At 48.5% G+C, this 16,349-nt stretch overlaps 1 protein-coding gene across 1 annotated transcript in view; it reads right to left on the reverse strand.

The window, feature by feature from the left end:
- Window positions 1-1,077: 1,077 nt before the first annotated feature.
- Window positions 1,078-16,349, reverse strand: part of EPB41L1 (erythrocyte membrane protein band 4.1 like 1) — a 127,308-nt gene continuing 112,036 nt past the window's right edge. The window contains 5 exon segments of the mRNA XM_030309685.1: window positions 1,078-4,534; window positions 10,073-10,189; window positions 10,517-10,597; window positions 12,601-12,684; window positions 13,488-13,574. Of these exon segments, the coding sequence (XP_030165545.1) occupies window positions 4,526-4,534; window positions 10,073-10,189; window positions 10,517-10,597; window positions 12,601-12,684; window positions 13,488-13,574 (378 nt within the window). The 3' untranslated portion in view covers window positions 1,078-4,525.

The raw sequence follows: 16,349 nt of genomic DNA on the forward strand, positions 1-16,349 counted from the left end.
TCAACCAGAAATGTCTTCAGACATTGCTAAATGTTCCCTGGGGTGGGGGTGGGGGCAAAATGGCACCATGCAAAATGCATCCAATTATTATCAGTGGTTCTCACTTGTAAGATTTTGGGCAATAAAGAAAGGTGGTCTGGGGTGAGTCACCTAGTAGAGTAAAAAGGAAAGTGTGGTACATGCAACTCAGGCAGTCCAAGGAGTGAGTTTAAGTTTTACATAAATTATATTTTATATTTTTGCATTTTTTAATTTTATATTTTTGCATTTATTTTTATGAAGACCTCATTTCTTTGGCAAGTGACACTAGTTTTCCATTTATGAAGTGATATCATTTCCTTTACATACACATTTATAGAGTCAGTTTAAAGAAAGAAGTCGATAATGGGATGGTGGCACATATAGGGATATGGCAACATATATGGCGGTGGGCAAAGGCTGAAGCTCGGGACTGGTGTATACGTTATCTGCTAGGCTCCCACGGAGAAGGATTATAGGAAGAGATCCCAATGCAGGTGGTCTTCTTTCGAAAGAGGATGGGTCATGCTGTTCCTCCACACACCAAGCCCCTCTTCATCCTGGGGCCCACGTGCTTTTTCCTTCTGCCTAGCATGTTCTCGCCCAAGGTCCTCACCTTACTGGACGTTTCTCTTCATGCAGCTCTTCTGCAGGGGGGCCATAACTGGCCACCTTACTTAAAGTGGTCTCCCTCAGCAACCATCTCCTTCCTCTGTGCATTTCCTTCCCGGTGCTAATCACTCTGGAATTGTCTCTGACTGCTTGACTGTTGTGTCATCTGTTTCCTGCACTCTACTAGCATGAGAGTTCCTGGAGGGCAGGAATGTTGTCTTATTTGCTGTTGTGCCTGCAGAACTTAACCCAAGACATGGGCCACACTGGAAACGGCAAATGTGTTGAATGAAAGCGTTCAAGGTTGGGATTTCTCCATCCTAGTTTGCCCTTCCCACAATGCCAACTTGTACCCATAGCCAAGGTCAGAGACAGAAAGAGAGAGAGAGAGAGAGAGAGAGAGAGAGAGAGAGAGAAAGAGAGAGGGAGAGAGAGATGCCAAGACAGTTTGTGGTTAAGCATCAAACACATTTATTTCACTTTTATTGAGTATACAAGAACAGAGAGCACACGCATACAGCACAGAGCACTGAGGTGGGGGAGCGCGGGACGAGAGGGGAGGGAGGGGTGTGAGTAAAAAGGAACAGGACAGCATCGCAGTTGGTTGGTAAGGTGCTTTTGAAAAAAAAAATTATTTAGAGTGATGTTGCTCATGCAATTGCAGGCCAGTCTTGGAATGTGCTTGCAGGATTCAAAAACTGAAAACAGGTCCTGGCACTTCCTGTACCCTCAGATGGAAAAGATCCCGAGAAAGCAAAATAAGAGAAAATGAGTATCTGTATGACAGCAGACTGGGAAAAGCCCCTGGAGAGCCTCTGGTTTATCCTGCTCATTTGTAAGTGGGGAAACTGAGGCCCAAAAGGGGATGGGGGTGGGATGGGACTAGTCCAATGTCACATGGCTGAGCCAGGATACCCTCCAGGACATTTTCCACTCTGCTACATGGTCTCCTGGGTGGAAAGGCAGCACAGAAACGATGAGAAATGTAAAAAGGAAAAACAGAAAAGTAGGTTGAAGGCAGACAAGACAAACATCTATATTCCCTATGAAGAGGAGGATGGGGAGGAAACAGTGCCCTAGATTTTAGCTTTGCAGCTCCCCTCCTCCCTGGTGGCACTGCCTGCCTCTCCATGGAAGGAAGGTCACAACATCCATGGGATGGAGATCTCCACAAACCCTGGCCGGCCCACAAGCTAAATCTGGTCACTTCATCCCTGCCCTGAAACCACACATTCAGGGGCTTATAATGAGGTGTAGAACCCAGAACAATATTCTCCCTCCATGGTGTGACCAGTGTGGTCATGATGCCTGGCAGGGGTGCCTGAGCCAAATTCCAGGTGGCCCAGGGAGGGTGGAGCCACTCTGGCTCATGGCCCAGAAAGAATGGGAGCTCTCAAGGTGTGTGTGGAGGGTGGGGGGGGGGGGCGGTGCGGGGAGGGAAGGTTCTGTGGCTTCTCCACCAGGATGGTAAAAAGAACCTGGTGCGTGGAAAGTGAGCTGTCGCACTCAGGGGAAGTTGGAGCGGGCCACCAGCCTTGCTCCTGGCAGGATGTGGCTGAATCTGCCAACTGAGCCCCAGGTGCAGGACTCTCCCTGCCTGCTCTCTGTCCCATTTTTGCCCACAGAGACAAACGCTGTTCTGGTTTCCTGTCCTGCCTCAGGTCAGCACCAGCTTAGCAAACTAAGCACATAAGTCACTGGGGTAACTGGTAAGTAAGCCTGGGCCCTCTGGGGGGTATCGCTGGGCAATGGCCAATACTCGGAGAGAATGTGGGAATCTCAGAGGGGCAAGCCATGATTGAAGATGTAAGGCTGGCTCAGAGGACTTCCGGGTCCCTCCCCTCCCCCATATTCTCTCCTTCAGCCCAAGGATACTGCCTGGCACATGTAGGTACTCAATAAATAAAATATTTGTTGAATGAATTTAATGACTGCTTTAGTGGTGGGACTGGGGAGATAAGATGGGACTGAGAAATTAAAGTGTAGTGGGGACACATTTCCTCCAAAGAAGACTCCGTGAGCTCAGAGAAGCAGCTCATGGCAGGCAAGCCTGGGAAAGACCATGTGTGCCAGAGGTCAATGCCAAGCTTTTGATGGGACTTTCTCCAAGAGCTTCTGTGATCTGGAGGCAATTTGGGGGACTCCGAGGATACAGGCTCAGAGCTCAGATGCTGGCTGAAGGGGAGGTTTCTGAAGCCAGCGTCTTATACATGGATGGAGGCTTTGAGCAACAACACCTTTCACCCTCAGCTTATTCAGGCGCAGGCAAAGCCTTTGGAAATGCAGTTTTGACCTATCAGGGCCTGCCCTGTGTCCATGGTCTCTATGGCTGCTTTGGCCCAGAAGGAAGAGAATGAATGTGGAAGGGCAGAGGATAAGAGTGAGCTGAGACTCTCCAGACAGCCAAATTAAAGCCACAATCCTCTGCAGCGGCCAGGGGCATCACCTCCCTCTGGATGGGGAGTCAGATGTCACAATGTGGTCAGGGAAAAGACATGTGGCCAAAAAAAAAAAAAAAAAAAAAAAAAGAGAAGACTGAAAACTGAAGCAATTTCCCTAGGGAGGTAGCAGAATCCTAACTCTGGACCCCACACCTGAGCATAGACCAGGCCCTGGTGGCTACTGCCCGAGGGGAGAAGGCATCTTGGGCTACATCTGTGTTTCTTCCTTCTTGCCAAACCCCTGCCCCTCCATCTGGGGACCCCACCCCTCCCCACCAATCAACCAATTACAAATACCACACACTGTATTACTACACCGAACCGTCAGCTCCTACTGTGAGCAACCCACAGCCAGAGTCCTGGTCTCCTTGGCTGGGCCGGTTCAGGGAGATCTAAGAACCTTGGGATACATCAATCACAGTCGGATAATTATAATTTTAAAATGTCAGCTTCATACTTACCAGCACTGTTTATTTTAATATTTGTTTCCTGTTATATGTAATATACATAACTTAAAAGCACATCCATACACATTTCCTACAAGCTGCACCTTCAATGAGAACCCATAAACATAAAATGTCTACTTCCCCTTCCTGTGGCTGGGTTTTCTGTTCTTGCTTTCTTTTCTTTTTCTTGTTTCAAACCAGAGTCATCTGCAGTGGCCCTTAGCAGGACCAGGAGACAGAGGGAGGTGGGGGGGGGGGGAACGCAGTGGGGGGGGGGGAGGGGGAGGAGACAGCCGAGACAGAAATGACCATAAGACACGTGAGTCAGGGGGAGGGAAGGTGGAAGAAAGGAAGGTGGATTTTGCAGCCCAGTGTCAAGACCCAAAAAATAACAATCCAGTGTTCTTCCTCCTTTCTGAGTGGGGGTTTGGGGGGGGTGGGTTTCTTTCTTTCTCGGCAAATGGTTGACGGTGGGTGTCTTGCTGCTGCGACTTCTCTTGCTTTGCTGCAGAAGTGTTTCCTTTGCATTGGAGTGGGCAACACGCCGCAGAACAAATGGAATGCTCGTCCGCTCAGTGTAACGTGCAGAACCAGGGTCGTGTTGGACTCCTACAATCATTGTGGTCTGGCTTGCTTCTGGCGTTCCATGGGGCTTCGAAAGGGGGAGCAAGAGATTATTGTCATAATTTTTTTTTTTTTTCCTGAAAAGTCCCACCAATTCTTCAATGTGTCTGCAAAGGAAATGTAGGCGTTCAGATGTTGGTTGTTGCTGTTGGCCGACTGCTCGGCCAGCCCCAGCAGCAGTGCAAGGACGCGGTGTTTCCTGTATATATATCTATATCTATATATATCTATATATATATGCTTTTCCTTTCCCAGTCCCTCTTCGGTGACAGCACGTCACAGCTGGGACTTCGGTGTTGAGTCGGAGAATCCAGAATGAAGGCCCCTTCTTGACGGTTCTCTGGCTTGGGTTGGACCAGAAACGCCAGCATCTCTTCACAGAGGTCAGGATTCCTACAGCCAGAGGGAGGGAGGGAAGGGGACACAGAGGAGGAGGATAAAAAAATATTAGTAACTTTTGGTCACTCATCTTTAGATACGTGGCAAGGGGTTGTTTTAGCTGCCTTTCCTGTATGCCCTTTATTATGGCTCAGGAAGATACAGTGACTTGTCCAAGGCCACAGAGCTTGTAAGTGGCAGCTGAGACCTGCACCCACATCTGTCTGACTCCAGAGCCCATGTGTGTTTGCTTGTTTGTTTCCGGGAAGGTGGTATCTTTCTCTTCCGTCTGGAAATCTGTCTAAGTTTCCTTTAACACTAAGAAGCTCAGATCACACGCGATTCACCTTTTCTTCCTACCTTCTCCCATTCTAAGAAATATTTAGTTGCAATTGTAGATGTTCTTTGGTTTTCCTCTCTGGTCTCCATGGGCCTGTGTGTCCTGAGGATTAACCCCCAGGGAGAAGTATTTAAATAAAGAAATTGGAGTCTGGATTCCAACTCAAGTTTGACTCCAAAATTTTGTGGTGAAGGGCGTGGGCTATGCAATCAGACTGCCTGAGTTCAAATCCCATTCCATGGCCTATGAGCTCTGCAATCTTGGGTGAGTTTCTTAACTTCTTTAGGCCTCAGGTGCTCCCTTGCAAAACGGGTGCTTCCTCATGCAGTTATAGGGAGGATTCGAAACAAGCGTTAGCAAATAGGAAGTGCTGAACAAACACTGACTGTCCTTATTATTTCTATTGTTGTTGCTAACTTAGCCACACTCTATTTTGATCTCCTTGAGGGCAATGGCTGCCTTTTACTTATCTTTGTCTTTCAATGCTCAGCACTGTGGGTGGCACACAGCAACTACCCAAAACCATTTAACAGGTGGAGTATCATTCCTGCCCTTCGCCACTCATGTATGGTCACGTGCTAATGCAGCCATATAAACAAAATCCTTCGCGGCTTATGTGACGTATGGGAAAACTGAGACCCAGAGGGTTCAATGTCTTAGTGAGTTGGTGGCAGAAATGAGACTACAACACAAGACTCCTGCTTTGAAATAGGTCAATTTTTTTCTCCCATTTAATCAAAATCTTAAAGGTAAGGACGCTGGGTGGAGGCTGCCCTCTTGCTGGCAGTGTTGAGGAGACAGGCCCTGTCTGAAGGAGGTGGGCCAGTAGAAGATGGAGCAGAAGCCTCACATCAGGACTGTGAGTTGCAGGGAGAGAAAAGACCCTGTGTGAGACGGGTGTGCTTTCCACACTCACAGCAAGAACTTTAAAGAGGAGGAACAGGAAGGCCAAGAGTCCACTGGAGTCTGAACAAATGTTTCTGGAGGGTTCGGGGAGGGAAGAGAGGCTGGATCAGCAAGATGGATGCCTGTGTGGAGATAGGGCCTTGTGCACCAGGCTGCTGGCAAAAGCTTATGGTCTGACTCTCTTAGGGCTCGTCAATCCCTGAATGTGGCAAAAGATAAGGATGCAGGTTCACACTGCTGAGCACCTTCTGTGTGTGAGACACTGTCCTGTGCGTCACTGCTACGGACTGAATATTTGTGTGTCCTCCCCCCACCAAAATTCAGACGTTGAAGCCTTAATTTTCAGTGTAAGGATTTGGAAGTGGAGGTCTCTGGGAGGTAATTAGGTCATAATTACCTTATAAAAAGATGCACACGAGAGATCCTCTCTCCCTCTCTCTCTGCTCTCCACCATGTGAAGGTATATAGAGTATATGTGAAGGTATATAGAGAAGATAGCCATCTGCAAACCAGGAAAAGCGTTCGCCCCAGGAACCGAAGTGGCCAGCACCTTGACCTTGGGCTTCCCAGCCCCCATAATTGGGAGAAATAAATGTGTATTGTTTTGTTTAAGCCACCCAGTATATGGTATTGTGTTACAGCAGCCTGAACTAAGACACTCACAGATGTTGTTTAATTATTACAGCAGCTCCAATTTATAGATTAACTTCATTTTGTAGATAACGAAACTGAGGGAGGGACACCAGGGAGGTTCCTCTGGAACCACTGCTAGCCAGGAGTTTCTGCCTCCAAAGCCTGGGTGTGTTCTTTCTACTCAATTCTGCTAACTACCTGAGGAAATTTTTATTTTTTATAGTGGTAGGCTGCGATTTAAGTCCCACAGCTCAGTGTAAACACGATGTGAGATGTCTTCAAAAGCCCAGACACTTCAGAAGTGGCAGGGACATCTGAACAATGCCATATTATAATTTATTCTTCTCGGTTTATTACATCAGAATCCAAATATACAGCATTTTGTTGGCTTACTTTGAGTTAATAGTAATAATAGTCATAATTAGCTTTTCCTGAGCACTTACTATGTGCCAGGCACGGTGTTAACTAATGTATATGTATGATGTCACTAACCCTATGAGACAGATACCCTGAGAAGGAGGTTAAGGAGGTTAAGACCACAGGGGGCTCTGGAGTCTTACAGACGAAGTTTGACTCTCTAATCATGCCCCATGGCTGTGAGCAGGTCACCTAACATCTGAGAGCCTCCATTTTCTCATTTGTGAGATGAATGAGCAGCTGACAATACTTATATCAGGGGCATAGCCTGGTGCCTAGAACAGCACAAGCGCTCCATAAATTTTAGCAACTGTTATTATTGTGCTTATTGTTGCTGACAACTAGATGATGAGGGAACCTCTGAGATAAATAATTTGCTGAAAGTCAAATGGCTAATACCAGGCAGGGCTGAGATCTGAATCCAGGTTTGCAGGATTCCAGATCTTTCCTTGGGATACCAAGATGCATCCATCCATCAAACCAATATAGTTCAAACACCTTAAAAAGAGTTTTCAAATTCAGAGAAGACCTCTCCCCCAGAATGAGTCTGACTATATTAGGGGTCAAAGGTGGTTCCTACTTGGCAGTAACTAGTGGTAAAGCATGTGGGCGAAAAGACAAGGGAGAAACTTCTGTCTCCTTCAGAGCAACATGAACAAGGTGACCTTTACAGAAGGATCCAAGAGGGAGAGGTGAGAGAAGGTTTGGGGGGGACAGAGGGAGGGAGAGAGAGGAAGAAAAAGGAAGAGAGAGAGAGGAAGAGAGAGAGGAAGAGAGTGAAAGGAGAGAAAAGCGGGGAGAGAGACAGAAGGAGAGACAGAGAGAGAATGGTGGTGCATGGACAATGGCATCAAAGGAAGAACTACAAGAGAGGTGAGGAGGACAAATGAGACCGCCAAGTGGGCAGACATCAAAAGCTCCATAGTGGGGCGGGGGGGGGGGGCAGGAGGTGGTCAGGACACGGAGGCAGGGACCAGAGCTCTGAGTGGCCCAGGCAAATGGGAAGGCAGGAGCCTGGAGGACCCGCTGGAAAGGCGCTGGGAAAGATGGGAAGGAACAGACAGGGAAAGGAAAAAGTATGAGAAATGCACGACAGATACTCTAGGAAAGCATACAAACCAGCAGAAGACCCTGATGGGAAAGGGCTAGCCCCATCTCTTCATTTTGCAAGTGAGGAAAGTGAGTGCCCACGAGGGGATAGCTGGGATTGGAGCCAGGTCTCCGGATTCCCAGCACAGAATTCTTTGCATTAGTGGCTGCTCATGGACTTCCTAAAGACCAGGGTATAAATAAAGATTCCCAGGTCCGGTCCAGCCCTTCTAAATCAGACTTTATCGCAACAGTTCTTTTTTTCTTTTTTCTCTTCTCTTCTCTTCTCTTCTCTTCTCTTCTCTTCTCTTCTCTTCTCTTCTCTTCTCTTCTCTTCTCTTTTTTCTTTTTTAAGCAGGCTCCATGTCCAGCATGGAGCCCAACATGGGGCTTGAAGTCACGACCCTGAGATCAAGACCTGAGCTGAGATCAAGAGTCAGATGCCTTAACCGACTGAGCCACCCAGGCACCGAGACAACAGTTCTCTGGCACCTGTATTCCCCAGGTGACGCTGTCAGCTCAGGACCAGCGTGGCAAGTGTCCTACGCTACCACCCTGAGATGTGGGGGATGAAGAGCAAGAATAATTGGACAACCGAGGGGATAAGAGTGACAATTTGCATTTAAGTCTGAGGAAGGCTGGGAGGCAGGCTCTGCCCATGACCAGCTTACACTTCTAGAGCAGTGCTGTCCAACAGAAATAGAATGAGAGCCCTGAATGGAATTTAAAATTTTCTGGACGATAGTTTCTAAATTTTCTAGATATTTCTAGTTTCCTAAAATCTTCTAGATAGAAATTTTTTAATTTCTAAATTAAAATTCTAAATTTTAAATTACCCTAAAAAGAAGAAAAGAAACAGGGGGAATTAATTTTCACAATATATTTTACTTAACCCAATATATCCAAACATTATCATCTGAACAGGTAATCAATATAAACATTATTGAGCTATTCTGCATTCTTTTTTTCTCATTCAATCTTCAAAATCCTGCATGCATTTTACCCTTAAAGCACATCTGATTTCAGATTAGCCAATTTCAAGTGCTCACAGCCATGTGTGTTGAATAGTACAAGGAAAACATGTCCATCATTGCAGAGACTTCTGTTGGACAGCACAGTCTAGACCATGGTTTGGCAGCCTTTCAAAGTGGCAGGAAAATGTTTCAGTGCTTTTTCTTCTGACATGAAGGGGGTGGTGATCCACATTCTTGTATTTTTCTAGAAAACACAGTTTCATTCATCAGGGAAGAGGGTGCTGACATTTCTAGCACCCCCAAAGATTCCCTTGTGACTCCTCCCTGTCAATACCAGAACTGTCAGTCCCAGAACTGACCACTATTCTGATTTTTATCACTTCTGGACTTCTTGTGAATAGAATCATATTACATACCACTCAACTCAATGTCTGTGAGATTTTGTTTTATGGGTCTGATAACATTCAGTGGATTTCCAGTGGGACCTGACCCCCCCCCCCCAACCCAATGTAGGCTGATAAAAGCCCTATCTGCTGCAGTACCCATCTCCTTCCTCTTGTTCAGCAAGGCACTGGTGAAGGTCCGTCCATAAGGAAACAGAAAAGTACATTTCTCTTGTTCAGCAAGGCACTGATGAAGGTCCGCCCATAAGGAAACAGAAAAGTAAATTTCTGGCCCAACGTGGCCTGAGAAGTCAAGGGTTTGCAATCGAGCAAAACAGATGGGATCGAGGACTCTGGTCATCATATCCCCCTTAGCAACATCCAGTGACCTGTGATGGACGCAGAGACTCAGGGACAAGAAGGCGGTACTGGGCCTGAGGGGACTTTTTCTGGCTTCAAATTTCTAGGTAATGGCCAGTGAGGCTATGCTTGCTTCCAGCTGTCCCACCTCAGTACCTGCCATCAACCCCCATCTCCCTGTTCTTACTGCTTCTGGATTTACTTTTCTGGGTCTGGGGCCTGAAACACCCAAGAAACCAAGGAACCAGCATTCCTCCCCCTTGTCCCCCACTGATTTGTGGTATTTGGGGGAGCCACGTCTCTCCTTTGAGCCACAGACCAGGAATATGGGGGATGAAAGCTGTGTTAGGGACCAAGCCACCTGATGGGCTCTCAGATGGAAATGACCCTCAGAAGATCTGGACATTGTTTCCTCCTCCCTCTCATGGCTGCAGAGCCTCAGAGGGCTTACCTGTGGCTTCCTGTCCCTCTCCTCCGGGGACGGGTCTGTTTCTCTGTATACGACAGCTTTGGTTACCAGCATGTCAGGATGCTGCAGTTTGGCCTCCTTGATGGCCAATGCCAGGGCCTGGGAGGAAAGAGCAACAAAGTGAGGAACCATAGGGTATCGAATACGAGACAGACCATGAAGACCAACAAGCCCCTTAGTGTACAGTCATGGAAATGGAGGCTCAGGGAGGGCAGTGGTTGAATAGTTAGAGACCAGAGCTCAGGTCTTCTGGCTCCTTCTGGCCCTCATTCTACATCCATTCCTTTAGGGCTTCTTGTCTGAATAGGGTCAGCCCGAAGTGGACATCATCTCTGCCCACAAGGGCAGCTGCCCGTGGGTAACCCAATATGGGAGGGACTGGGCACTGGGCAGAGCCACCGGGAACAATGTCCCCCGTCCCCATACCTGGTCTTGATCAACATCTTCATCCCCAGTGATGATGATTCGCTTCTCGATCCTCGTCTCAGAAAACCCCCCTTTCACAGTCTGCAGAGAGGGAGAGGGTGGCAAGGTCAGCCCTGGGGCCTGCTGGGCATGACAAGAGGCCCATCCAAGGCATCCCTCAAGGGCAAGGCTGGAACCAGCAGTCACCTTCTCTCCTGGCTCCCTCTTCTGGTTTTGGGACTTTAGGCTGCATGTCTTGCCCCCTGCCACCATACTCCCCTAACTACCAAACCGCCCTCTCTAGGTCTTCCAAGCCCAGCTCAAGTGCTGTCTCCCTGACCCTGGCTGGTGACCCTGCCACCCTCCCACCTTGGTACTCCCTGAGCACCAAGTCTGTATCTCTCTTGTGGTTCTGGGGCTCTCTACCTTGGGGTGACCTTGTGTGTGTGACCTGGTCTTGAGGGCAGGGTCTGTATTTTGTTCAATTCTGTGTCCCCTCCTCCCCCACTCCCCTGTCCAATCTGACCAGGGCAGGTGCTAAATGCAGACTGGTTGAATGAACACATGAATGAAATGTGAATGGTGACAAGGTTCTATCTTGAATGACTTCGAACAGTACTCCAAGAGAAAACTGTGTGGGTGATACTTACAACCTCCACTGTTTCCTGAAAGGGCGGGGTTTGGGTGCAAGTTTTGAAGTAGAAGATGGGGAAGGACAAAATTGCCTGGCATATTAAAGAGGGTGGTAGTGGAGGGAAATCCCAGCAAGAGCCAGGAGCAGACAGAAAGAAGGGGGCTCCCTAACTGGCAGGGCCAGGAGGAACTTGGGGAAGAAGAGTTTTCTGAGCAGTATGCAGTGGGGTAGGTGACGGAAAACCTTCCCACAAAACTTTCAGGGAAAGTCAACATCGCTCACAAATGCTCTCAGTGAGAGTGGATATTTTCTGGGGAACATGCAAAGGTGCTGAGTCCTTCCTGCACAGGAGCAAGCAGGGCCGGGACAGTGTGTGTGCAGGAGGGCCAGTGGGACCCACCAGACTTCTTCGGATGACTCAGCAGAACCTCCACCTCAACCTGGCTCCCTGGCCTCTCTCCTCCAGGCCTCCATCTCTGGCCCGGGCCCCCTCCTGCCTTCCTCCCGGCTACTTGGGCACAGATATGCTGGCCTGCCTGTCTTCAGCCTCAGCTCGGTGGCTGAGTCACAGCTGACACATGGGGAATGACTCCCTCCTGTGGCCCTTGCCTCTTCCTTTCCCCATTGCAACTCATACCCTGGTCCAGGTTCCCCATCCCTAGTCTTTCCATGCCTCTCTCTCTTCTCTCCCCTGTCTACCTATACATCCTGCTGGATCTAATCTCCTCCCCTTAAACCCCTTTGCCCTGGGTCACTCCCCAGTTAAAAAACCTTGACAGTGTTCCAATGGCTCTTAGCCTCAGACCCTTCACAGTCACATTTGTCCTGGGATTTGTTTCATTTGTCTCCATTGTGCTTCACCTGCTTCGAGCCCCCCCCCCCCAGTTCCTCACAGTGATGCCCCCTACGTGCTACTACTCCCTGATAGAGACCACTTCCGCTGTTCCCACAGTCGTGCACCACTTGCACCCTAGCAAGAGGCTGGTGTACGGCTAATGCTCACTAACATCTGCTCAGTGAACAAATAAGCAAATGCGCAGTCTCTGCTCCCATTTTCTGCACTGTTTAGAATGTCTGCATCTGTCTTCTCCTCCCTCACAAGTCCTACCTGGCCTTCTAAGACCCTGCACAAACCCTACTCTTTCCAGAAGACCCCTCTTCACTCTTTGAGGCTTCCTTACGTCGCCTCTTCTAAATCCTGCCAGCACTTAAGTTCTATAAGGTGCAAATGCCATGGCTCAGAATTACTTCCAATGAGATGGTCTTGCCCCCCAACCCAGCCTGGCTGTCGATGTTGAAGGGCAGGGTCTGTGCCTAGGACAACCCATAGTACAGAACAAAGCACAGAGCATTCCAGAAACTAGGAACGCTACAGGTCTTCTCTGTCCACATTACAAGGCACAGCGATGGCAATGACCTTCCCCAGCCCCACAGCCAGGCTGGGGGCATATGGCACCCTGCTGCTACTCACTTTGGTAACATGGGTGGTGGTGGAGGTGGAGAGGGTTTCCGCGGTGGCGCCGTAGGTGCTGGTGAGGACATCTTTCCCGATGATCTGCAGAATATAACCACCCCCCACCCCAGGGTTCAGGTAAGGATACTGGGCTCTGCAGGGTGGGGGTGGGGGGAGTGAATCAAGGGGGCCCCCACAAAGGTGAAGTTTGGAAGCCAAGATGCTTCAAACCACTGACTTTAAGAATTCAGGAACACTGGAATCTTTAGAATGCTAGATCCATGAAACTCGCAACCACTGAATCTCAGATTCCTAGAACCTGAGATTCCTGAGGCCCAGAATCCTAACAAGACCCCAGAATTCAAGAATCCTGGTATCTTAAAAGAATGAACGGGGGATCCAGGCTGGAGACAGAGCCCTCCCAAGCTCCCACCCTGTCACAGCCAGGAACACGAAGTCTCAGGGGCTAGACAATAAGAAGGACAGACTTGAGAATGCAGGAGATGCGAGAGACCTCACGGTGACAGACTCAGTCACTGGCAGCCACATCCAGAGTGCAAGCCTCTGCGCTCCTAGTCCCTCTTTCCCCTGGCCAGTAAGGAGAGCAGATGCAAAAGAGCTGTCACATCACAGGCGCCACCAAGGAGAGGGGCTGCTTCACCCTCACGCTGCAGTGCCCTCTGGTGTGCATATGTGGGGAGGGGGGGTGTGTGGAGGCAACAGATGAGACTCCGGTGGGTACAAGGGAGTCCTGTGGGCACCTGAAAAGGAGCCAGTTTCCTGGCGCTGTACTTAAGAGGGCAGCCTACTGGGCTCTATGCTGTACTTGCTGTGGGCCACCTGGGGACCTGTGTCCACATTCTCAGCACAGAGTACCCTAGCCTGAGCTGGCCCTACCCACTTACCGGAGAAAGAGAACGGATTTCCGTGGCCACCGTCTGTGGGCCTGGGATCATGGCAGCTGCCCCCTTCCCGGACTTGAGACTGTTCTCCTGGGGGAAACAATAGTGCTCAGATGGCCAGATCTCACGTGGGCGGGCCCCCAGGATGGCCAGAGTATGTAGCCATGTAGCTCTCATGGCCACGAGGTTGAGGAATGACTTTTGTCATGCATTCGCGTGCTCACACATGGGCCTGCTCTCACACTTACTCTCTTACTCACTCACACACTTAGACACTTGCTCACTCATTCAACATTAGGAGTGCCTGGGGTAAGGGACATTGGTGAACAAGACACGGCATTGCTCTCGGGAAGCACTGACAAAGGAGCAGAGACATTCAGGTTTCTGTCCTGGCCCTGCCATGTTCCAGCCACATGGGCTGGGGCAGAGCCACTTCCGTTCTATGGGCCTCATGGATTTACCTATAAAATGGGAGTCCTGCAATGTAGGTTCATCAATGGTAACAAATGTCTCACTTTGGTAGGGAATGTTGATAATGGGGGAGACTATGCATGTGTGAGGGCAAGGGGTATATGGGAAACCTACATGTTCTTATACATGGGGCATGCGGGTACCTTCCTCTCAACTTTGCTATAAAACTGTTCTAATACATAAGCTGCTCTTGAAACTGCTCTGAAAATATGAAGTCATAAAGTTATTTTTTAAAAAAGACATCCCTGCCCAACTCTCACAGAGACATTATGAGGCTAGCAGAGGAGAAAGGGCTTTGCAAATGCCAGTTTTAGGATAAACATAGGAATACAGGCTGGCTCCTAACAACATAATGATTACCAATATTTGCTGAGTACTTGTATGTGCTGGGTATTATGCTAAGGATGCACTATCTCATTTAATCCTCAGAACAACCACAGGAAATTATTTTAATATTCCCGTTTCACAGTTGAGAAATTAGAAGGCCAGAGAATGTCAAGAGGCTTGTTCAAGTCCACCAGCAAGTTAGTGACGGAGCCCGGATTTAGACCCATGTTTGTCAGTCTCCAAGTCCAACATGCTCCTTCGGTAACACTACTCTGCCCTCGGAACTGTTACCCTGAAGCAGCTCTTCTGGTCCTGTGGTGGATTCTAACTGCTAGATGCTCCTGGATTGGCTGGATGTACTGCCCCACATCTGGCAGCAGGTCCGGCCGCCTGCCTTCACCTCCCACTTTCTATGCCATCTCGGGCTCAGTCCTCTCCATCCCGCAGCCCAGAGCTGTGTCTGTTCTGCAGCTGCCGAGCAGGCTGAACCTTTGTCCTTGTCTGTGCATGGTACTAGATCTGGATCTCTGCCTGCCAGGGGACAGGTGAGGACAGAAGCCATCTGCCTTTGCCCTGCCTACCCCCCCCCCATGCCTGCCTCCAGCTGAGACAGTGACCTGGTTACCTGGCACGCCACCAATGAGCAACCTTTTCAGATGGATTCCCAGAACGTGGCCCAGCAGCAAGCCTTTAAAAGGGCAGCCTTGCCAACAGACATGAAAAGATGTTCAGCCTCACTAATCATCAAATGCAAATCAAAACCACAATGAGATATCACCTTCCACCTGTCAGAAAGGCTAGCATCAAATAGACAAGAAATAACAAGTGTTGGCAAGAATGTGGAGAAAAGGAAACCCTTGTGCACTATTGGTGGGAATGTAAGTTGGTTCAGGCACTGTGGAAAAGAGTGTGGAAGTTCCTCAAAAAAATTAAAAATAGAAATACCATATGATCCAGTAATTCCACCACTGGCTATTTACCCAAAGAAGACAAAAACATTAAATGAAAAGACATATGCACCCCTATGTTTACAGCAGTATTATTTACAATAGCCAAGCTATGGAAGCAGCCCAAGTCCATCGATAGATGAATGGATAAGGAAGATGTGGTGTGTGTGTGTATGTATGTATATAATGAAATGTTACTTTGCCATAAAAAAAAATGAGATCTTACAATTTGCAACAACATAGATGCACCTAGTGGGTATAATGCTAAATGAAATAAGTCAGACAAATACAATATGATTTCACTTCTATGTGGAATCTAAAAAACAAAACAAGCAAACCAGAGAAAAAAGCAGAAACATATCCACAAATACAGATAACTGGCAGTTGGAGGGGTGGGGGTGGAGGATGGGCAACCAGGGGTGAAGGGGAGTGGGAGATACAGGCTTCCAGTTACAGAGTGAAGAGTTCGGGGGGATAAAAGCATAGAGAATATAGTCAGCAGTATTGTAATAGTGCTGCACAGTGACAGATGGTAGCTACGCTTATGGTGAGCATAACATAACGTATGGACTTGTCAAATCACTATGTTGCACACCTGAAACCATTGTAACATTGTGTGTCAACTATACTTCAATTAAAAAAAAAAGGGTGGGGGCAGCCTTCTGGGTTCAATGCTTCCTTTCCATCAGCTTAGGAAACAGTCACTAGCCCCTTTGAATCCTACCGTCACTCCGGGAAATTCTCCCCTAAAGCCTCTTCTTGCCCACTGCTCCTCTTTCCCAGACAAGGCTTCACCTCCACTGACACATTGAAAATAGAGGCCACTCACTAATGGGGACACAGGTCATTCAAAACAAGGCACCATCTGTTCTGTCTCTCCTTTATCTTCAGCCAGTGTTTTCTCCTGCCTCAAAGAGGTGCGGCTCCTTCCTCTCCCTGGCCAGGGCAATGCCACCATCTTGGTTCTGGACACTTCCTCCCTCAGACTGAGGGTTCTCCTCCTCACCACCCTGTCTGCACTGCCTCAGCCACTCAAGGCCTTCTCACAAGGCCACTGTCTCATATCTCTTTATCTATAGCCCAGATCTTTCTTGAAACTTAGACCTTTAAAATCAATTGT

The sequence above is a fragment of the Lynx canadensis genome, chromosome A3 (genome assembly GCF_007474595.2).
Source record: "Lynx canadensis isolate LIC74 chromosome A3, mLynCan4.pri.v2, whole genome shotgun sequence".
NCBI classification, from domain to species: Eukaryota; Metazoa; Chordata; class Mammalia; order Carnivora; family Felidae; genus Lynx; species Lynx canadensis.